Source organism: Podarcis liolepis (assembly GCF_965112155.1).
Source record: "Podarcis liolepis genome assembly, chromosome: 1".
In the NCBI taxonomy this organism is placed as follows: domain Eukaryota; kingdom Metazoa; phylum Chordata; class Lepidosauria; order Squamata; family Lacertidae; genus Podarcis; species Podarcis liolepis.
The window spans coordinates 117537632-117561759 of NC_139554.1; the positions used below are offsets into that span (position 1 = coordinate 117537632).

Sequence of the window (24128 nt, forward strand, 5' to 3'; positions counted from 1 at the left end):
CCCTTTTCTTGTTTATATTATTAGAGGAAAAGAGGGACCATTAGTCCAAATCGTACACTTCATTGCCTAAGCGTCTACACTTTGCAACATAAATTCCTCTTGTAACCCCTGTGGTGGGCCGTGGTCGGTACCACCATGCAGTGCATTGGGAAATCAAAGAGGGTATGCATTGAATGCAACAACACACCATAATGAAGCCAGCAATACATGCAATTACAATCAATAATATTTTTCTTAACCATAATCCATTAGGTAACCAAGAAGACAACCACTCCCATGGATCAAAACCTTCAGGTGGATTCAAAGGATTATGGGTTATTTTTCTTAACCATAATCCATTAGGTAACCAAGAAGACAACCACTCCCATGGATCAAAACCTTCAGGTGGATTCAAAGGATTATGGGCTATCATTTGTTCCATATGATCAATAGTAGCAGAGATATTGGTCGATTGATCAGTTATATACATGCAGCAATGAGAATAAATTAAGGCACAAATTCCACCTTTAGAAGCAAGGATCACATCTAAAGCATAATGATGTTGAAGAACTACATTTCTTATTTCTGATATTTCTTTGTTAATCATTTTTAAAGCCAAAATGGTGGAATTAAACAAATTTTCTGTCCAATTTGCCAATTTATGCAAATCACGGTAATTCATGGCTGCACCTAAAGAAGGCAGAAGAGACCTAGAAATGGCTGTCCCTGTATATTGAGAAATTGGTGATTGTACTTCCCTTCTGTTACGCAAACGGACCGCTGGGAGCTTATCTATTTTATACACCAAGGGTACTACTATACCTAACGTGCAGGTACCAGAAAAGGCAGAGGGGATTTCTTTGTAGGCATGTGTGCCACAAAATAACCATAAGTCAGATTGAAGCAAACATGTAGTTCTGCTGCTCTTTCTCATCCAGTCGAACCAAACATAAAAGTCTCTACACGCAGCTTGTTGTTCATAGGTCATGTAGGTTGTGACATTATTAATTAAGACCTTTGGCCTACCACTCATGGTTGTAACATTAAGAAAACAAGAAGATCCATTAATGTATTCATATGTCCAATTACAATATGGATAATGACCTAAAAATTTTTTGCTATTGTGATTAAAATGAAAACAATACGGAGCTAATTCTACAAGCGATAGAGATACAGGAGGTAAACTTATGCGATTGTCTTTCATATTATTGCTAATCTTATATGAAGCATTTATAGGAATACCATGTAATAAAATGCCAGATCTTTTTGATTGAGGAGGGATATGCATACACATCCAACAATCAGAAAGGTTAAGCATAGAAGCAAAATGATTAATGTCTCTAACGTAAGTATTGTTAGTCCAAATCTGATGATAAAGTTCAGGCCTCCTGGCCTTCTGCAAAAGAGCAGCACGACGAAAGCGGCGTTTTACAAAGTTCCCGGAGAGGCTCCACCCGTGTGAAGTGGAATTGTGGGGCCACTCAGGACGATGCCATATTGGTTGCTCGGGGGGGCAATAAGGGTGAGAATGGTGAATTATTCCAATAGCTGTTTCCGAGCAACCTGCGTGATATTTCGTGGCTCGATTATTGGCATGTAAAAACCACAATCCAGAAGAAGCCACACAGCCATTTCTGCAGATACAGGAGCCCATTTGCTGTAAATAAGTCTGATGTATTGCTCCTTGTACTGCTGAGTCAAAAGTCCAAGCCCAATGAAGCGTGATGACACAGATGGGATGGTTGCTATTAGGAGGCAGCAAAACTGTAATGATGTTTGGTGGTTGAAGTGGCTTCCCAGGGAAAAGGGGGGCCAATGCAGTAGGGATGAAGATGGCCTTTCAGCGTGCCAGGAAACACTGGAACAGCTGTGGAAGAGCCTCTTCCATTGCAGAGGTGGTTGTGATCTTGTCTGCTGGATCCTTATGTCCTTTAAGGGCAGAAAATAGTGGAGACAAAGTGGAAGTGGGCAGGTCCAAATAACTCTTTATCCAATTCAGCTGTCCAAGAATTTGTTGTAAATCCACCAGTTTAAAATGACCAGGAAACTGTCAGCTTGTGTCCCAGGCACGCAATAGGTAAGGTCCGCTGGATTTTCTCCTTAGCCACTGTCAATCCAACAGGTTGTATCCTTTGCAGGATTTTGGGACACGGCGGAGGACAGAGCTGTGGCTAGCAGGCCGTGGCTAGCAGTGCCCACTGACTGGCAGGCTTTAAGCATATCAGCAATGGCTATATTTGATGTTGCCATCAAAGGGCGCAGCACTTGCTTACAGTCCTCATGATCAAACGCAAGCTGGCGTACAATCAGTTCTTGTGCTGCCAGGTCCTGAACTTGCCGCTTGAAGGTATTGTACAAGCGATCAACAAATTGTCCATAGGGCTTTGCAGGACCCTGTCTGATGCTCCCCAATTGGCCATCGTGCTCATTCCTGTCATCAGGGACAGAGGCCAAAGTCTCTTGGGCAGAGGCTGTGGTGGCTGCCCAATACATAGGATCAAGGGCCAACTGTTGGGCAATGGTAAGAAAATTGCCTCCTCCCGTCAGCCCATCAAGAACATCGGTTTGGGTCAGCATGACGGGGGCTGGGGGTGCAGGAGCAATCACAGGAAAGTGATTTGGAGTATCAGAATCAAAAGGCAACAACGGAGCGGCGGCACGGAGAGATTCTTGGAGAGGAGTAGTAGAAGCGGTGCCAAATGCCTTGGGCGGAGGAGGTGGAAGAGCAGGGGGTGCTGCAGAATTTGAAGAATGCAGGGGAGTGACAGGAGGAGCCGAAGAGAGAATGTCCGGCGGTTTAGGAGGTAGGTTTGAGGCAGGCAAAGCGGGAACCGAGGGGGCGTTTGAAGAAGCTGTTGCAGCAGCCAGAAGAATGTTTGAAGGAGTTAAGCACGACATAGCTTTGTAGACGTTACCCCAGGCATGCAAAACCTTTACATCAATCTGAGGATGATTTTGAAAGAAGTGTCCAATTTTTTTCCAATCGTCTAACCCCCAATTTCCGTCCTGGGGGAACCACGGGCAGTGAGTGTCCAGGGCTTTTATAAGGGACTTAAGGTCAGCTTTCCGAACAGCAAGGTTGTTACTGGCCAAAAGGAATTTAAGGTCTTTAAAAAAAATTTTCTGTGGTGCAGAGAGAGATTTTCCCATGATTGCAAGAGTTGCAAAAAGAGCAGGGAGCACTTACCGGAGGGATCCGTAGGAGGATGAGAGAGAGGCGCCTTTTGCCCTGTCCGGGCGGAGATAAGTGCTGATAAGTCCGTAACGTAGTCCAGAATCACATTCACACGGGAGCTCTCACCGGGGATCCACTACGTGGATGAACGACGCGTCTGCAGCCCTTCCGGGCTAGGTGAGGCTGAACGTTGTAAAACAGCATGAAGTCCGAAAGAAATCACACGGGAGCACTCACCAGGGATCCACTACGTGGATGAACGACGTGTTGGTGAGTGCTGAATAATGAAAAACAACGTGAAGTCCGAAGGCAGTCACACGGGGCACCAATTGTCGAGTTGCAGCTCGGCATCCAAAGAAAAATCAGTCTCACACCATGGTAGGTTCCGAAATATGGCTGCTCCTAGGGCTAATGCAGCACAGCTTTTATTGTGTGAAATAGAAAGATACAAAAAATACAAGCCAAGCAATTTGTTCTAGCCAGCAGATAAAGACCTTCGTACTAGACCATGCGAGCGATCAGGCCATGCTGCGTTAGCCAATCATATGGGACAGCACGAGCTGTTCACGCGCTGTTCATGCTCCAAGGATGCTTCTAGCTATGAAATCACCCTGTAACAATAAGAACTTTGCTCATGCTCTCATGTACAAGCAATCATTTTCCCACACTGTTTCCTCTGCTTTTCATGGAAAAGAACCTATTTTCACACAGCCCAATTATGTGTGTACTATAAATAGCAAGCTGGTGGCGTGTGCTTTGGGTTTGTAGAGCAGTGTAAATTAGGATTATAAGTATTAAATAAAGATGCCCCGCAGATCTGGCTGGGCTTCCCCAGCCACTCTGGGCAGCTTCCAACAAAATACAGTGGTACCTCATGTTACATACGCTTCAGGTTACAGACTCCGCTAACCCAGAAATAGTGCTTCAGGTTAAGAACTTTGCTTCAGGATAAGAACAGAAATCGTGCTCCGGTGGCGCAGCAGCAGCAAGAGGCCCCATTAGCTAAAGTGGTGCTTCAGGTTAAGAACAGTTTCAGGTTAAGAACGGACCTCCGGAACGAATTAAGTACTTAACCCAAGGTACCACTGTACTGTAATACAGCAAACATTAAAAGCTTCCCTAAACAAGGCTGCCTTCAGATATCTTCTAAAAGTCTGGTAGTTGTTGTTCTCTTTGACACCTGATGGGAGGGCATTCCGCAGGGCGGGTGCCACTACCGAGAAGGCCCTCTGCCTGGTTCCCTGTAACTTTGCTTCTCTCAGTGAGGGAACTGCCAGAAGGCCCTTGGAGCTGGACCTCAGTATCCGGGCAGAATGATGGGGGTGGAGACGCTCCTTCAGGTATACTGGATGCTTCCCTTGTGTTCTGTCCACTACAAAGAAAAGAGAGAGGTGTGAGAATCATATTGGTGAGAACTCAAGTTATGGGATCCAGAATACTTTTGCACCTCTTCTGTTTTGTCTTCTAGCAATGCTCATTTGTGGATTTAGTGAAAAAACGGCTTTGGGTCAACACCTATTTACATGTAGAACGTTCACATGTGTTTTAATCTTCGTTTAGCTTATTGTTAATTTTAATTATCTTTTATATGCTGTTTTTAACTGTCTTCGATAATTTTGATGTTTTGGTTTTTGTAAACCATTTAGAAGCTTTATTGCAATTGAACAGTGTGTAAATTTTGTTGAATAAACAAAGTTGACTAGGCCATGTTGATTTTTCAAAATCCTATTGCTCTGTAACCTTGATGCAAATCATTTATTGCAGGAAACTCAAATTAGCTGCGGTCCTTATACCGGTGCAGGTCTTAGTAATATTGAGGTTGCCTACCATCATTTGAAATCTCCATCCTTACCTTTCATTATCAGTAATGTTTAGTTTTAATTATCCCCACCACCACCACCACTCTTTTATGCCAGTGATTCTTTATGCTTATTGGTTTCTTGGTTTCTTTTTGGTTTTGGTTTTAAATCTAGCGAAGTATGAGAGAGAAGCCAGTAGATATTGGAATGAATTTTACAAGATCCACAAGAACCATTTTTTCAAAGATCGCAAGTGGTTGTTCGTGGAATTTCCAGAAATTCTTCCAGAAGGAAAATCTGACCTTTGTAGAAAAGTGGCTACAGAAAACTTGAGATGTACTGGTTTACTTGAAGACAACCATCTTTGTGCGGATAATTCTGCTCCAAAAGTTTCTTCCGTTTTGAGCGCATGTTATGATAAATCTGCAGCTGATGAGCAAATTGTCAAGAGCACTGGAAAGCAATTCCCTGGTGGTGATTCTTCTTACCGAATATTAGAGGTACGGTAGACCTTTCTATTCTGTGTCTAACACCATATTCTCCTGGGGTTTTTGATGCTTATGCAGTAGTGCAGAAATTGGATTGATCCTGAGACTTGTACTCTGCCTTGTTTTGGCAATCCTCCTTTCCCCTTCAGCCCAGCCCATAGAGCAAGGCCTCCGGATCATTGGGAGAGGCTTATTTTGGGGGTGGTAGGAGTCAACCTATGCTTTTCCTTCTACCCTCTTCCACATGTGTTTCTGTGGATCCAAACCATATGCAGCCTTGTGAATAGTTATCTCTTTCTTAACTCGCCTTCTGTGAGCTAAGGCAGAGGGCCTTCTCAGTGGTGGCGCCTGCCCTGTGGAACGCCCTCCCACCAGATGTGAAGGAAATAAACAACTATCTGACTTTTAGAAGACATCTGAAGGCAGCCCTGTTTAGGGAAGTTTTTAATGTTTGATGTTTTATCGTGTTTTTAATATTCTGTTGGGAGCCTCCCAGAGTGGCTGGAGAGGCCAGGCCAGATGGGTGGGATATAAGTAATAAATTATTATTATTATTATTATTATTATTATTATTATTATTATTATTATTATTAAATTATGATGATGATATTAAAATCTCATTGGTTTTTTAAACCTCTCGGTCCTATTTGAAGATTTCCCACACAGCATTGTTCTGAATAAGACCTTGGGATCTGATAGGTAGCACAGTCTTAAAGGTAAAGGTACCCCTGCCCGTACGGGCCAGTCTTGACATACTCTAGGGTTGTGCGCTCATCTCACTCTATAGGCCGGGAGCCAGCGCTGTCCGCAGACACTTCTGGGTCACGTGGCCAGCGTGACAAGCTGCATCTGGTGAGCCAGCGCAGCACACGGAACGCCGTTTACCTTCCCACTAGTAAGCGGTCCCTATTTATCTACTTGCACCCGGGAGTGCTTTCGAACTGCTAGGTTGGCAGGCGCTGGGACCGAACGACGGGAGCGCACCCCGCCGCGGGGATTCGAACCGCCGACCATGCGATCGGCAAGTCCTAGGCACTGAGGGTTTACCCCCAGCGCCACCCGCGTCCCTAGAAGCACAGTCTTATTCATTTATAAAATGTTTAGACGGTTTAAAATAGTAAAAAAAAATCAACGAATGGTTTACCATAGGAATGCTGTAACTGCAAAAAGGCAAGCAACATTCAACCAAATTGTGCCTTAAAAACTGAATGAAAACAAGATGGAAACTTGGGGGGGGGGGAGTTCAATATTGCACTAAGGCAGTCGTTCCGCCAGGGCAAGCATTTGGGCTTGCCAGAAGAATGATCCCCCTTCTCGCTGCTGCCCCCCTCCTCAACAACCATATATGACAGATAAAACTGAGCAGCCTACAAAAAAAAGTCTGGGAAAACTTGGGTCAGCTGAAAGTTTTTAAGAAGCATTTAAAGGCAATTGCTCAAGTTTCTTTAAAAATGTCTTCTCTTCTAACTTATTTCATGATACTCTGTTGAGGCTAGGAGCTGGTTGCAGCTTTTCTTTGCACGCATAGCCACTCTAATGCATTTTAAGAGAGAGAGAAAATGCCAGCTGCTTCTTGGAACAAATCAATATTTTGTGTGTGGCTACCAGAGTAAAGTAATTTCTTGGTGTATCAAACAAGATGAAGCCCTTCCTTGTGAAAGAAGGAGGACACACACAGAACTATTCCCTGAAGATATGTTAAATTTTAATTCTTAGTCTGTTCTTGCCCTGCCCCCCCCCAAATGTTGGAAAACAAATTTTTATAAATGTGATCAGCTTAATATTTTGCTTTTGTCTTTACTACCAGGTTGGCTGTGGTGCTGGTAACAGCGTTTTCCCTATTTTGGAAGTGATTCGGTAAGCTAAAAAGATAACAAGTTACATGCTACAGTAATGAGGAGGGAACAGCTGCTTTGCCATAACTCCTACTAAGAATTTTCACTCTTGTTCAAGAATGAGGAACTTCTGGTCCTCCCGAAGTTTTTTTGTCCCAGAACTCCTATCTATCATCCTTGTCCTTTGATCATGCTGGCCAGCTCTGATGGGTGTTGTTTTTATTATAATTTATTAAATTTGTATACTGCCCTTCATCCGAGGATCACAGCGCACTTCACAACATAAAAATACAAAATGAGAACACAAAGTATGTAATAAGAAACCAAAAAACCCCCTCAATAACTCTGTGGCGATCACACAGGGTCCCCGGACGTTTCACCATCTGTTGATCCCTGTGCCACCACTTTATTTCTCGCTGCCACCACCCAGGCCCTACCTGGTAAAATACTGAGTCCAGTCGGGGTTAAATTGGAACATAAACTTCTGTTTATTTATTGCAGTTTAACAATTGTATGGTTTCATAAACAGTATCGGTCAATTACAATCATGGGGTGTCTATCCAGTCCTGTAACTTCCGCTACCTGCTCTCACTCACTAAACCACCTCTCAGATATTTACTTGTCTTCCTAGCTCCTAACTGTTCCTGACTCAGCTGATTTCACTACACTAACTCAACCTACCCACAGACTCTATCCCAATCCACTCCCACTCCAACCAACCACCCAACTCCCAACAAACTCCTCCTTCGCCCCTCCCAGAGCTGGTTTTATAGTCCCTCTGACTCCACCCCCCTGGGTTCTGATTGGGTAACCTGTTTAACTATTTCACCTCCAGCACTCTCATATGTTAACGTCACAAACCCCCTCCTAAAAACAAACAAACCACGTTTAAAAGGCCATATAATATTTAATCATTCCAAGGCCTGGTATACACCTGGCGCTTAAAGATATGCAATGAAGGCATCAGGCGGGCCTCCTCGAGGAGAACATTCCACAAACGAGGAGCCACTGCAGGAAAGGCCCGTCCTCGTGTTGCCAGCCTCCGGACCTCTCGTGGCTTCCCACAACATCTGAAGGGCCACAGGTTACTCGTCCCTGCTGTAGGTGATGGTAGCATAAGATGTTCCATTGGGTATGAAGTTTCGTTGGCCTTCATAGGTCCAAAGCTGTACCATGAATTTGACCCCAAATGAATCAGATGCCAGCGCAGGCAAGAAATAGCCGGTGTAATGTGTTCATAATTTGTAAAATCTGCATGCGCGGAAAAGCTCTTGGTCAGCGGTATTTCCAGCTCTTTGTGGTTGTTCCATTCACGCTTCAGAGTAATCAGTGAAAATTAAAAAGTTGTGATTGACATTGCTGCTGGTTCTTAAGAGCAAACCAGATCCAAAAAAAATTTCCCCCTTTATTTCAGCTCTTCCTCAAGTGAAACAATGCAATTCATTCTGGGCAAAATGCCTCCTTCTCTATGTGCAGCCAGTAGTTGTAGTTACTGGCAATTGTTCTTGGCACCGTCGTACCTCGGAAGTCGAACGGAGTCCGTTCGGCTTCCAAAACGTTTGGAAACCAAAGCGTGGCTTCTGATTGGCTGCAGGAAGCTCCTGCAACCAATCGGAAGCTGTGGAAGCCCCATTGGACGTTCGGCTTCTAAAAGAACGTTAGAAAACTGGACCACTCACTTCTGGGTTTTGATCGTTCAGGAGCCGATTTGTTCGGGAGCCAAGGCGTTTGAGATCCAAGGTACAACTGTACTGGGGAATGCTGCCTTATGTCCTTGGTGTCTGATAATCTTAAATACACAAGGGAGTTTGGAGCTGGCTCTGTAGCGGATGGAGGCGGGGGAAGAAGCTACCCCTCTATTGGAGGCAGCCTGCGTTTTTCATTCAGAAACTGAATAGAGACAGTTTGCGCTGGGACTGCTGTTGGAGGACCACATTCCCTTGTGATACTCGCAAGTGGAATTGAAAGGTCTCTTCTAGCTACATCCCTTTCCTTTTTGCTCTGTTCTATAATATTGCGCAGGGACGCAGGTGGCGCTGTGGGTTAAACCACAGAGCCTAGGACTTGCCGATCAGAAGGACGGCGGTTCGAATCCCCGCGAGGGGTGAGCTCCCGTTGCTCGGTCCCTGCTCCTGCCAACCTAGCAGTTCGAAAGCACGTCAAAGTGCAAGTAGATAAATGGGTACCACTCCGGCGGGAAGGTAAACGGTGTTTCTGTGTGCTGCTCTGGTTTCGCCAGTAGCAGCTTAGTCATGCTGGCCACATGACCCAGAAGCTCCCTCGGTCAATAAAGCGAGATGAGCGCCCCAACCCCTGAGTCGGTCACGGCTGGACCTAATGGTCAGGGGTCCCTTTACCTTTTATAATATTGTGCAACGGTTACCAAATGCAACTTCGTCGCAGACAAAGCAATGGCCTAGTAGGGAAAGAGCGCTGGAGAAGTAAGCGTTTCGCTTGTTCCCCAACAAGACATTTAACCACCTCCACCCTCGACTTTCCCGTTCGCTTCCCTCTGCCTTTGCCCCTTCCACATCTCCTAAGAACTGGGTTTAGGTGATTTGATTATGCCTGCAGATAGATCCCCGGCGAAAATCGTTTCACAAAAGCAATTGGGGGGCTGATATTTCCCTTGTTTCTTTCTCCAGCCACCATCCCGGAGTCTTTCTGTATTGCTGCGATTTTGCTTCAGAAGCGATGGAGCTCATCAAGGTATTTAAAATGTGGCGATTCGTTTGCGAGAGTGTCCTTCAATCCTTGGGTTCGCCAGCTAGTGAAATAGGCATCACTACCGATATAGAGCTCAAAGACTGCAACAGCTTGGAATTATAGTTCCTTTTCCAATGAAGTAGTGCATGTGGAACTGGTTCATAGCTCTCCTGGCTAGTGGGTGCTTCCAGATGATGCCCTAGAGAGGATTTGAGACCTTGGTACCTGGAGGCGTGCTTCCTCCCAGATATTATTCCCTACGTGCATCATTCAAAATCAGAGGGCTTTCCCCATCTGCTTCTGCTGACTGGAGTGTGGTAGTGTGGAGCAGGGTCTTCTCAGGTGTGGTGCTAACCTCTAGATCAGGGGTAGGCAACCTAAGGCCCGGGGGCCGAATGCGGCCGAATCGCCTTCTCAATCCAGCCCACAGACGGTCCGGGAATCAGCGTGTTTTTACATGAGTAAAATGTGTCCTTTTATTTAAAATGCATCTCTGGGTTATTTGTGGGGCCTGCCTGGTGTTTTTACATGAGTAGAATGTGTGCTTTTATTTATAATGCATCTCTGGGTTATTTGTGGGGCCTACTGGTGTTTTTACATGAGTAGAATGTATGCTTTTATTTAAAATGCATCTCTGGGTTATTTGTGAGGCCATAGGAATTCATTCACTCCCCCCCCCCCAAAAAAATATAGTCTGGCCCACCACATGGTCTGAGGGACAGTGGACTGGCCCACGGCCGAAAAAGGTTGTTGACCCCTGCTCTAGAGGTGGTTCCCAATGCATGGTCCGCACACCAAGGGGGGGGTCCATGGCACATACCTGCCAACTGTCTGGGACATCCCATTTTTGTGACAAGTGTGGCCTGGAAGATGCACGTCCGGGTTTTGGGCTGGTACCTGTTGGAGCGTATGGCGGCACCATTCACATAACAAAAATTTAAATACCGGATTTTTAAATTTACCGTGTTTTTTGCTCTATAAGACTCACCTTTTCCCTCCTAAAAAGTAAGGGGAAATGTGTGTGCGTCTTATGGAGCGAATGCAGGCTGCGCAGCTATCCCAGAAGCCAGAACAGCAAGAGGGATTGCTGCTTTCGCTGCGCAGCGATCCCTCTTGCTGTTCTGGCTTCTGAAATTCAGAATATTTTTTTCTTGTTTTCCTCCTCCAAAAACTAGGTGCGTCTTGTGGTCTGGTGCATCTTTTGAGCGAAAAATATGGTAAATTGGATTTTTAAAATAAACTGCTTTTGGAGGAAAAATCTTTCTAAAGATAGATTTGAGTTTAAGTTACATTATAGTCCAAAGGCTGTTCGTCAGGAAATAAGGGTTTGTTTTAAGTTTTTCATGTGTGCTAAAACTCAGTCTAAGGTTTTTAAAAAAATAAAAATGTTTAACCACATTAGTTAACAAACATGCTATAATGTTATTGTTTTAGCTGAACAAATTGTTTAAATTGTTGTTAAGGAAAGGATTATTTTTCTCCTTCTGATAAATTACACCAGAAAAGTTGTCCAAATATAAACAGTTAACTTATTAAACATTACAATAATTTCATAATTAACGGTCTATGTATTTCTAATAGTATAACCAAATCAGTAATTTTTGATATAATTGTAAAAACTACTCTGAAAATTTATTATTCCAAAAATGAAACCTTCATCTGGTTGTAAATATTAAGATTATACCATGAGATTATAACACGAGTGTTAGCGTCAGGCATGCAGGAGAGCGATTTTAAAAAAGCTCAACAACTCTGGGCAATCTCCCCCCATTTTCTAAATTTTTAGTCCCCCACATGGGGACTTATACATGGGGGAGTGTTATACGGTGGATGCTCGGGTTGCGAACGTGATCCGTACGGGATGCATGTTCGCAACCCACAGCATTCGCAACCCGCAGCAGCGTGTTTCCGCACGCGCAGGTTGCGATTTGGTCTCCTGCACATGCGCAAAGTCTGATTTAGCGCTTCTGCGCATGTGCGACCGCCAGAACCCGGAAGTAACCCATTCCGGTACTTCCAGTTTTCCGCGCGTCCGTAACCCGAAAAAACGCAGCCTGCAGCATCTGTAACCCGAGGTATGACTGTACATGGGAAAGTGCGGTAATTTGGTGAGAGCTTTATATCTGTTTTTTGTATAAACTGGTCCTTTGAAATGTGGTGGGTTTTTTCTTTCCCTTTTCCGAAATCTGAATCACTGAGGAGGGGGATTTTTGAGGGGAGCGTTTCTGTGTCACAGGAAATAGATTCCAAGTAGTTTGAGAGTCTCTCTGTTTGTTCTTTCGGGTTGGGGGGGACTTGTTAACAGTCGCATCCACTCATCGATTCCTCCCGGTGTTTTGCCTTTGTTCACGACGTGTGTGATGATGCCTCGCCCTACCCTTTCCCAGATGGCAGCCTGGATGTCATTCTCCTCATCTTTGTGCTGTCTTCCATTCACCCTGACAGGTAAATGAAGGCTGGGAAAGGTGGGGGACAGAGCCAAACGCAGTAAATGTCTCTCTTCATCTGGAGTGGCTTTCAGGGCTATCTTTAGAGAGAGGGTGAATTTATTACTGAAGAGTCCTCTGGTTCACTTGCACGCTGGGCATTTAAAATCCCAATTCTCTCCCGTTCACAGCGAGAGCCGGTCGAAAGAGCGCTTCGCTAATGAGGCTCCTTGTCTCCCTCAGAAGAGGCTTCTTTGGCAAAATGCGTGCCTATTAAAGATGGCGGGTCTTTCCAAAATATTACAGATGACTTCTTCTTTTCCCCTTTTAAAAAAAAAATTGAAATGAAACCGGCGAAATCCAAATGGCCACCTTCATGCACCAAAGATATTCCCAGCTTTGTTCTCCAAACAGCTGAGCTTTCCGATTTGCTTTCAGAGAAAATCGCATTTCCCTCATTTCTTCCTGTTTGTTCGGGAGGCAAGCGGGTGATGAGTCATAGGCAAAAGAATACTTTGCCAAGCCCGGGTGGGGAAAGGGAAGAAATATCTCTTCCCTGCACCTTTTGCTAACTCTTATGCCGCAAACCTTCAGGTTTTCTGTGCAAATTTCCACCATTAGCCTTTGTAGATCGTCCTGTTTTCTCCCCCACCGTCAGGTAATCTGACGAAGGTTGCTGTGATTAATATCCCTCAATTCTAATACTGCAAAAGGCTGTGTTTAAGTGTTTTATTTTATTTCCCCCCCCCAAAAAAAATTATTAGTTTTCCAGATTTATAACAAACAAATAGAAAAAAGAAAATCAAAAAACAAACCAGCAAACCAGCAAACATTTATCCTGATTGTAATAATTCCACTTTTGATAACATTGTTAGGTGAACAGTGTGTAACAATGCATTTAAGTATTTTAAATAAACATGTATGTTCCACTGAAATCAGTGAAACTGGTTGCCGAATAAGTATGCCAAAATTAGGTCCGAGTTGCAGCTTGTATCCTAAAATCACTGTTGTTCTTTCTCTCGCCACTCACCTTATCATAGTATTATCCTAATTCCAAAGGTTAAAGCACTAAAAGATAGCTGTTTCTTCTAATCTTCCTAAATATTTAAGGAAATTCCCCCAAACAAGCGCCTGTTAATAAAAAATGCTGATCTCGGTTTGGGGTGGGGGTGAGGAAGAGGCAAATAATTTTTTTAGCAGGCAACGTGCAAAAGGCCACGAGGGTTCTTTACATGTAAGAACCTTCTTTCAGCATTTAAATTATTACCTGATTAGTTTTTAGGGCACTTACAGCCCGTCGCTGTTTTATGGGTGGGGTTCAGTCACGCCCTGGCAAATTCAGGTTGTGGAATTCAAAATGCATTGGTGTTCTTTAGTTCACCCCACATTGAACTTTCTGTGATAAGGAAAGTGGAAGGAAATTACATTCTGAAGTGTGGAGTGACAATTGCTGGACACAATGTCCTCTAATCTCCCCACAAACTTTGTGCAAACGAATCAAGATGAATGCTTTTTTTTTTTTTAAGGGTTTATTGAGTTTTCAAAAACAACATCATCAGACCCTCCAAGTGTCCCTATTTTCCAGGGACAGCCCTGGATTTAGAGAAGCTGTCCCGGTTTCTGATTTGATCCTGGAATGCCCCATTTTTCCTTAGGATGTCCCTAGGTTTCATCGGAGAAATGTTAAGAGGGTATGGGGTTATGCAACCGCCGAGCCAAGGAGATAAGTAACTATACAATCTTTAGAAGACATTTGAAGGCAGCCCTGTATAGGGAAGTTTTTAAATGTTTAATGTTTTGTTATGTTTTTATATATGTTGGAAGCTGCCCAGAGTGGCTGGGGCAACTCAGCCAGATGGGCAGAGTATTATTATTATTATTATAATTAGCAGATTATTATTATTATTAGCAGATTATTATTATTAGCAGATTATTATTACAGTGGTGCCTCGCAAGACGAAATTAATCCCTTCCGCGAGTCTCTTCGTCTAGCAGTTTTTTCGTCTTGTGAAGCAACCCTATTAGCGGCTTAGCAGATTAGCGCTATTAGCGGTTTAGCGGCTATTAAAGGCTTAGCGGATTAGCTGCTAAAAGGCTATTAGCGGCTTAGCGGATTAGAAAAGGGGGGGGAGCGAAAAAAAATCTCAAGACTTGCAAGACATTTTCGTCTTGCGAAGCAAGCCCATAGGGAAATTCGTCCTGCGAAGCAGCTCAAAAACGGAAAACCCTTTCGTCTAGCGGGTTTTCCGTCTTGCGAGGCATTCGTCTTGCGGGGCACCACTGTATTATTATTACTACTACTACTACTACTATAGAATAAGATGTCCTTATTTTCATCGAAGAAATGTTGAGGGTATACAACATGCAAACAAGACAAACAAACAAAAAAGATCAAAAACTTTGCGGGTCATGTTATTGCAGTTAGAATAAAATAAGCTGAAGTAGGTTTTGTAGATATATCAAAATAAAATTATGGAAAGGCGCCTTTTGGAAGGAATAGCTATATATTAATAAGGCAGCCTTGCCACTTAGAGGTATGTGTTGTCAGGGGCAAGCTAGTGTTTTGTGTTTTTGAATTACACCCTGATCGTGTGTGTGTGTGTGTGTGTGTGTGTGTTTGGCTTGCTATTCTATTTTCACAGGATCCAAGGAGTTGTAAACAGGCTGGCCAGATTATTGAAACCTGGAGGAATGATTCTCTTTCGGGACTACGGAAGATATGACGCTTCTCAGCTTCGTTTCAAAAAAGGTGCTTCTGAAAGAGACAGTTGCTTTGTTTGTCTACTTGTTGTGAGTCCTTAGTAGGGATACAATAATCTAGCCTTCCATTTCACCTATTAGGCCGCTGCTTGTCGGAGAACTTCTACGTAAGAGGCGACGGCACCAGAGCTTATTTCTTCACAAAAGGTATTTGGGCCAGCACTGTGGTTGAGGAGTGCCAGTTTACCTCAGAGAGATAATCTCTCTTCGTGGATTTATTCCAAGCCCCACTTTGGTTTAGGAACATTTGCTCTTCAGGACAAAGGGCAAAACCTTATTCTCCGCTGATCTCCAATGAGATCAGGGCTGCCATACATTTAAAGCACACACATGATTCCAAAGAATCCTGGGAACTCTCATTTGGGAATTATAGCTCTGTGAGGGTGTCAATCATAATTCCCAGAATTTTTTTTAGGGGAAGCCACGTGCTTAAATGTATGGCGTGTATGCAGACTCAGTTAAATTAGGCTCAATAAAACAAAATAATCTATTACAGGTGGGTGGATTTTGGTTGAACATGAGGAGCAAGCTCAGCCAAATATGGGCTGTTTGTAGAAACGTTATCCTCACAACAGCTCAGGTGTGATCCTGAAAGCCAGTTGATAATTTGCACTTACTGTATTTTTCGCTCTATAGGACGCATTTCCCCCCTCCAAAAATGAAGGGGAAATTTGTGTGTGCCCTATGGAGCGAATGCAGGCTTTTGCTGAAGCCTGGAGAGCGAGAGGGGTCGGTGCGCACTCTGAAGGCTTGCGGATGGCAGCCTGCAGCCTGAAGCCCGGGGAGCGCAGCGCCAACTGCCGATGCGCTCACCGGGCTTTAGGCAGCTATCCGCAAGCCTTCTGAGCGCGGCAGGAGTTCCCACATGTGGAAGAAATGAAAATGTTGTATTATTGCATGAACCATTTTGAGAGAAACACTATATATATAATAATGGGATTCTTCCAGTAGAGTACAACTATTGCATTCAAAATAACGCTTTGAGAGGAGAGGAGAAGTTGCATCGCAGTATGTTGTTGAGAGCAGTATTTTAATTCCATGTGGTATTTTGTCCGGTTGTGCTGGGGGGGGGGTCTTACAGCAGTGTGGGGCACACACTGTGGGGCACACATGGATGTCTGCGTCAACAGGGGAAGAGACTTCAACTTGGCACGAGATCCCTTTTCTTTCTGTGGAGTCCTGTCCTAGGCCCCTGTCTGTCATGCTTAATTAACTCTGAATTAGCTGGCGTTTCGGCGTGTGTGCGCTTTTAAATCAGTTCCACAGAGGTCTTTCTCTTCTGGATTATGAGATGTGACCAAACTCACATTTGCTTCCCATAATATTTTCTATTAACTGTGAAAGCTTTGGGAGGGGAGAGGAGAACGGGCGCCTCCAAAGAGGGCTTTCAACTTTGGTGTGACTGATGAGTTTTCGTACACCACCGGGCATGAGATTCTGTAATGAAATTCATGTGGCGCCATGAAATGTGTCTCCTTTCCCCCGCCTTGTAGGGTTAGCTTCCGCTGCTTGGCTTTCAGAACAGCAAGAAAGAGGGAGCGTGTTCCATCCCTGACATATTCTGAACTAGGCCTGGGCGATATCTGGCTTTCAAGATCGTGATGTATCGGCTTCCGAGTTGCCAGTGGCAGCGCAGGCAGGCAGACACGAGTGAGGTGTGCTGTGTATACCTGTGTATGCCTGAAGGCCCAGTATCCCTGAAGGAGCATCTCCACCCCCAATATTCAGCACAGACACTGAGGTCCTGCGCTGAGAGCTTTCTGGCGGTTCCCTCACTGCGAGAAGTGAGGTTACAGGGAACCAGGCAGAGGGCCTTTTCGGGAGTGGAGCCTGCCCTGTGCAATGCTCTCCCATCAGATGTCAAGAAAATAAACAACTATCTGACCTGTTTAGGGAAGTTTTTAAGGTTTGGTGTTTTTTCGTGTTTTAAATATTCTGTTGGGAACCACCCAAAGTGGCTGGGGAAACCTAGCCTGATGGGTGGGGTATAAATTTCTGATGATGATGATGATGATGATGATGATGATGATGATGATGATGCTGGAAGCCACTGAGCCATGATATATCCCAGCTTCCTTTTGGGAATTATAAGGAAAGAACTACCCAAGCTGTATAGAAATTTATTCATGGATGCGACTACAGCGGCAAGAATATTACTTGTCCAAAAATGGAAAGAAGGGGAAGTCCCAATGAAAGGTAGAATGGATACAAAAACTTATGGAATACACAGAAATGGTGAAACTCACCAGAAAAATAATAAATCAAGATAACAAACTTTTTATTAAAAAAATGGAAATGGTCTACTGAATATTTGCAGACAAACTGTAAACAGAAAAGAACATTGGCAGGATTATTGTAATAACCTGCAGTTTTATAAGAGTATACATTTAAAGTAGATGAATTAATGATTAAGTTAATTTGGTATACAGTCGTACCTTGGTTTTCAAGCAGCTTAGTTTTTGAACGTTTTGGTTCCCAAATGTCGCAAACCCAGAGTGACTGTTCTGATTTACGAACGGTTTTTGGAAGCCAAACATCTGATGGGGCTTCCGTGGCTTCCGAAGCTGCGCTTTGGTTTATGAACATTTCAGAAGTCGAACAGACTTCTGGAACGGATTCCGTTCGACTTTCATGGTACGACTGTATATGGACAATACAAAAAATAAATTTAAGGAACCACAGGAAAAGGGGAAGTCAAGTTTTGAAATGTTAAAATGACTGTAAAATTATTGAAATGTATAACACTGAAAATCATAAATAAAAATTTTAAAAAGAAAGAAAGATATATTGCCAGCTCAAAATGTCTGAAATGGGTATCGAGGTTTGAATGTCATACCGGTTCCAGACAGTTAATCATAATATCAACCAGGTCTACTATATATAAATAGACACACACAAACACACATTTTTATTGATTTTTTAACATATTATTTCCAACAGTCATTTAACATAACTTCTTATCTTATACAGCATTTTAGACTTCCGTCAACAACCTCTGATGATTTTCCGTTCTTTATCACTTATTCTGCATTTCTTAATTTCTCTATTACTCTTAATTATCATTAACTAATAATTCTCATAGTCTTTCTTGCAATATATCAAATAATCCTCCACACAGAACTTCTTGCAGTCCTACTAGCGTAATCTGTTCATTACAGTTGCTTTTCAAATAGTTGGCATACCGTATTTTTCACTCTATAAGACGCACCAGACCACAAGACGCACCTAGTTTTTGGAGGAGGAAAACAAGAAAAAAAATATTCTGAATCTCAGAAGCCAGAACAGCAAGAGGGATCGCTGCGCAGTGAAAGCAGCAATCCCTCTTGCTGTTCTGGCTTCTGGGTAGTTGTGCAGCCTGCATTCGCTCCATAAGACGCACACACATTTCCCCTTACTTTTTAGGAGGGAAAAAGTGAGTCTTATAGAGCAAAAAATACGGTATTCAGTCTTCTAAGAATCTCTGGTCCTTCAGGTTTTGAATCCTTCCTGTTAATTTATCTAATTCTGCATAGTCCATTAATTTCGTCCGCCATTCTTCTTTTGTCGGTAATTCTTCTTGCTTCCATTTTTGTGCCCAACCAGGTCTGCTCTTCACTTAAACTGAATAACTATCATATAGCTGGGAGGATAGAAATGATTGCTTCAAGCTACTCCTCTTGAATTAGGAATTTCAGAGCTTGCCAGGTAGCCTGAGTAGGTACCGCTTCCTGCTTTGTGAGTCTCCACTGAGAGATCGAATCCTGGAAGTGGCATGCTCTGCTAGGCGGAACTAGACATCTTTGACCACCTTTGACCACCATACCTGACAAGGCCGTGCTCTAGCGCCAACATTTGCCTGCAAACCCTTTCACTGGCATTAGTGCACAGTTGAAGCCGTGGCTGCCACAGATGAGGGAGGTGACGGCACTGCCCTCCCTCCCAGCCCGTTGCCCTCCAAGGGCTGCCCTCAGATGCTTGGGTCGCAGTCCCAGGAGGTATAAGCCTCTTAGCAAAACGCTCACTTAAGGGGAGCAGGGTTGGAGGTGCAGTGCAGCACAGCGCAAGGTCAAGCACAGATAACCAGTCCAGGTCCGAAACACGATCCAGAGACGAGGTCAGGCGACAGAGGGTTCAGGCAAGGTACAACACAGTAACAAGGGAGCTCTCGAATCAGGAGCAGGCATGCTGTACAAGGAGCCAGGGGAACAGTGTAATTTCTAGGCCTGGGCCATGGATCAATACATCGTCCTAGACCAGTTTGAGGGCCAGAACAAGATGGCGCCTTTCCCCGGAGATGTATCGCAGGTGGGGCTTGCCTTACCTTCTCTGGCTGCCTAATTCCTCCCTGTGCCAGCCACTGGTGGAGGAGGAAGCTGCCTCTGAGGCGGTTACGCTTCATCCCAACGCCAAATGATGCTCCTTCCTTTTCAACATCACGATGTATCGTTATATCGTGATGTTTAGCTGGTGATACATCGCGATGTTGAAAAGCTGGTATCACCTAGTGTGACGTTAACATATGAGAGTGCTGGAGGTGAAATAGTTAAACAGGTTACCCAATCAGAACCCAGGGGGTGGAGTCAGAGGGACTATAAAACCAGCTCTGGGAGGGACGAAGAGGAGTTGTTCGTTGGGAGGTTGGTTGGAGTGGGAGTCAATTGGGATATAGTCTGGGTAGGTTGAGTTAGTGTAGCGAAATAAGCTGAGTCAGGAACAGTTAGGAGCTAGGAAGACAAGTAAAAATCTGAGAGGTGGTTTAGTGAGTGAGAGCAGGTAGTGGAAGTTATAGGTCTGGATAGGCACCCCATGATTGTAATTGACCGATACCGTTTATGAAACCACACGCTTGTTAAACTGCAATAAATAAACAGAAGTTTATGTTCCAATTTAACCCTGACTGGACTCAGTAATGTACCAGGTAGGGCCTGGGTGGTGGCAGCGAGAAATAAAGTGGTGGCACAGGGATCAATAGACGGTGAAACATCCAGGGACCCTGTGTGATCGCCACACCCAGCCCTAGTTGTTTCCAGCCACTTGGAAAGCTCACAAAGGATGATGATAATGGATAAAGGATGATGATGATGATGATGATGATGATGATGATGATTTTTATAGTGGTACCTTGGGTTAAGAACTTAATTCGTTCTGGAGGTCCGTTCTTAACCTGAAACTGTTCTTAACCTGAGGTACCACTTTAGCTAATGGGGCCTCCTGCTGCCGCTGCATGATTTCTGTTCTCATCCTGAAGCAAAGTTCTTAACCTGAGGTAATATTTCTGGGTTAGCGGAGTCTGTAATCTGAAGCAAATGTAACCTGAAGCGTATGTAACCCAAGGTACCACTGTACTTACTACTTATAACCCGGCCATTTGGCTGGGCCTCCCCAGCCACTCTGGGCGGCTCCCAACAGAATATTAAAAACACGATAAAACATCAAACATTAAAAAAATTCCCTAAACAGGGCTGCCTTCAGATGTCGTCTAAAAATCAGATAGTTGTTTACTTCCTTGACATCTGATGCGAGGGCGTTCCACAGGGCGGGCGCCACTACCGAGAAGGCCCTCTGCTTGGTTCCCTGTGACCTCTGTATACTCTGGAAACCTAGACCCCAAGCTTCTGAAAGTAAAGGAACTTTGACAGGTGCTCGCTCAAATGCTGCAACATGACTCTGGGCCGGTAGACGCACATTTGGCATGGACATGGCGTTTTCCATGCCAGAATTGTCAAGGACTGAAGAGTGTGTCCTGCTCTTCCTTTGGCTGCTGGGTGTGTGAAATGATAATGAAACAAGGAACCAGGCCGAGGGCCTTCTTGGTAGTGGCGCCCGCCCTGTGGAACACCCTCCCACTGGATGTCAAGGAAATAAAGAACTATCTGACTTTTAGAAGACATTTGAAGGCAGCCCTGTTTAGGGAAGTTTTTAATGCTTGATGTTTTATCACATTATTATTATTATTATTATTATTATTATTATTATTATTATTAATTATTCTGTTGGGAGCCGCCCAGAGTGGCTGGGAAAACCCAGCCAGATGGGTGGGGTATAAGTAATAAATTGTTATTATTATTAACGAAAAGTCAACACAAGACATGGAACGTAAGGAAATCCTGCAGTGCCAGGAGATCTTGAGGGTGCAATTTTACTCCTGCTGTAATCCATGACTTTGTTAGCAGCATCCTACATAGATCTTTTATTATTATTATTGCACTGTTTTAAATGAATGTAACTTGGCTATTTATTTTACAAAACACAGATGAAATACACAGCATTTTCTCTTCGGCGGGCTTAACCGAAGTGCAGAACCTGCTCGATCGACGTCTGCAAGTGAACAGAAAGAAGAAGGTGAAGATCCAGCGGGTCTGGATTCAAGGCAAGTTCCAAAAACAAGGGGAGCTGACTCAAGAGTAGGCAAGAAAATGCTGCGGGTAAACACAACTCTTAGCCTGAGAAGGCATTTCCCCTCCAACGTCCTGAGAAACCAGGAATGCATTTGAGCAGAAACACTTTTATTTACCATTTCCGCATATGCCGGTGTGAATTGGACACAACCCAGAAGTGCGTGTGTATTTGTGACTTGCCTTTTGCACACTCATTGGGAAGGAATTTCTACATTGCAGGGGCTAGTTGAGCCTCATAGTCCCTTCCAACTCTACAGTTCTGTGATTCTGTGAATGAAACGGTTTCGGCTGCTTTTGTGTTACGTTCATTGCTGGAAAGCAATTGCTTTTTAATTACTGTCCCGACCAGGAGATTCAAAAGATCGCTGGAGGGCCAAAGGTTTGGGTCAGGATTTTGACAGTGAAGGTGGGGTGGGGAAAGACAAAAAGTGGAGAAAAAGAGAGCAAAGGGAAAATGAAACTTCAAAACTAAAAGAGGGGAAGGAGGAAGAGGAGGAGACCAAAACAATCACGGGAAAGAGAAAGTTGAACTGAGCTCTCCTGCCCTTCGGATTGGCCAACAGTTTGGTAGGAGGTGAGGAATGAATGCAGAGAAGTAAAGCTGGAAAGGGGAGTAAGAGCGTTATTGTGGGAAGAAGAAAGCAAAACCATCCCATCCCACAAATACATTTAAACCAGGGGTCTGCAACCTTTAAGACAAAAAGAGCCACTTGGACCCGTTTCCAAAGAAAAAAAAAACTGGGAGCCGCAAAACTCGTCATTATAAAAATAACTTTTTTGTCACTTTTTTATTATTTCTTTGTTTGACCCCTCAGAATTACTCCTCCTCATAGAAATAAACGTTAAATTAACAAGTTACCTTTTGTGTGTGTGTGTGTTCTTCACTCCCCTTCAAAACAGTGACCAGCGTACATGCCCCTTACAATGTAGCGGGTGGGCGGGAAGGTGACGTCGGGACGGTGCGTGACTAATGCACACACCACCCCCATGCGACGTCACAGCCAGTACAGCGCCTGCCACAGTGGGGAATGTCGGGGCGCACAATGCGCCTCCTCCCCTCACTAGTATCCACTCCGGAGCCGCGGCAAAGGTGTAAAAGAGCCACATGTGGCTCCGGAGCCGCGGGTTGCAGACCCCTGATTTAAACAGATAAAGGAAGTTAATCAGCTGAAGGCCAGGTTGAAGACGGACGTTTTGCCTAGTGCCTTAAAGCTGTATAATGAAGGCATCAGGCAATCCTTCCCAGGGAGAGCATTTGACAAACAGGGAGCCACTGCAGAGAAGGCCCTGTTCTCATGTTGCCACTCTCTGGACACAAAGGCACACAAAGAAGAGCCTCAGAAGATGAACTCAGGGTCCAGATAGGTTCCTATGGGGAGAGGCAGTCCTTTAGGTACCGTATTTTTTACTCTATAAGACTCACTTTTTCCCTCCTAAAAAGTAAGGGGAAATGTGTGTGCATCTTATGGAGCGAATGCAGGCTGCACAGCTATCCCAGAAGCCAGAACAGCAAGAGGGATTGCTGCTTTCACTGCGCAGCGATCCCTCTTGCTGTTCTGGCTTCTGAGATTCAGAATATTTTTTTCCTTGTTTTCCTCCTCCAAAAACTAGGTGCGTCTTGTGGTCTGGTGCGTCTTATAAAGCGAAAAAATACAGTATTTCAGTCCTGAGATGCTTAAGGCTTTATAGGTCAAAAGCAGCCCTTTGAATTGAGCCCAGAAACTAATTGGCAGCCAGTGCAGTTGCGCCATTTGCAAAGTTGGCACGTGGTTAAATATCCTGAAAGAAAGGAAGGGACGTTTGAGATTGTTGTGTTGTTTTTTTAAGCAAACTGGAATTGGTTTGTGTGCTTTTGGAACACTTGTTTTAATCAAAGCTTTTTTTTTACACTTGTTTGGTGAGCTATATGAAGCATAAGGAGAATGGATGTAATAGTATGAACTGTACATGCATATGGAACAGTGTATCTGGTATGCAATCTTTTGGAATTAATAAAAAACAGAAAATGTTGTAGTGTGTTAATTACTTTTCATGCAGCGCCATGCACATGGTACTTTGACAGTAACAAAAAATAAGGTCTCTGCTCTAAGGAAAGAAGAATCATTTACTCGAGCTATGAGAGATCTCATCTATACCCTCTATCTCTGCTTTTAAAACGCCATGGAAGTGTTATGTTGTTATGTAACTGTGTCTTGGTGAGCTTTCATTATTTGGCTGGACTTGGAAAATTAGTCATCAGCCTGTACTAAGCATTCAGCATTTTATAGCCCTGCAGAAAAGTTGCCGACTGCTGTATAATGTTTAGCTTTTTACTCGCCCCTAGCCATTTCACTCCGGGAGGCAGTGGAAGACAGGAGTGCCTGGCGTGCTCTGGTCCATGGGGTCACGAAGAGTCGGACACAACTAAACAACAACAAAAGCCATTCCACAGTGGGGAACGGAGGCTGAAAGATATGAGACCTAGGAAATGAAGGGTTTCTTCAGTTCATGGCAGGATCCTGGATAAGTTCCTCACTAGAGGAAGAGGGGGGATTTTTGCCAGTTCCCCCTCCCTCCAGATCCCAGCACTACCTCTTGTGTTGT

At 44.2% G+C, this 24128-nt stretch overlaps 1 protein-coding gene and 1 long non-coding RNA gene across 2 annotated transcripts in view; both read left to right on the plus strand.

The window, feature by feature from the left end:
- The window catches only part of METTL8 (methyltransferase 8, tRNA N3-cytidine), a 46378-nt gene extending 24371 nt beyond the window's left edge, over nt 1-22007 (plus strand). Inside the window, exons 5-11 of the mRNA XM_083469816.1 lie at nt 5128-5453; nt 7249-7298; nt 9922-9985; nt 12288-12427; nt 15051-15157; nt 15250-15315; nt 21401-22007. Coding sequence (XP_083325942.1) covers nt 5128-5453; nt 7249-7298; nt 9922-9985; nt 12288-12427; nt 15051-15157; nt 15250-15315; nt 21401-21555 — 908 coding nt within the window. The 3' untranslated portion in view covers nt 21556-22007. The remainder of the gene's footprint in view (nt 1-5127; nt 5454-7248; nt 7299-9921; nt 9986-12287; nt 12428-15050; nt 15158-15249; nt 15316-21400) is intronic.
- The window catches only part of LOC310691168, a 72587-nt gene extending 49032 nt beyond the window's left edge, over nt 1-23555 (plus strand). The window contains exon 2 of the long non-coding RNA XR_014518365.1: nt 22939-23555. This is a non-coding gene — a long non-coding RNA (uncharacterized lncRNA). The remainder of the gene's footprint in view (nt 1-22938) is intronic.
- Nucleotides 23556-24128: the final 573 nt, after the last annotated feature.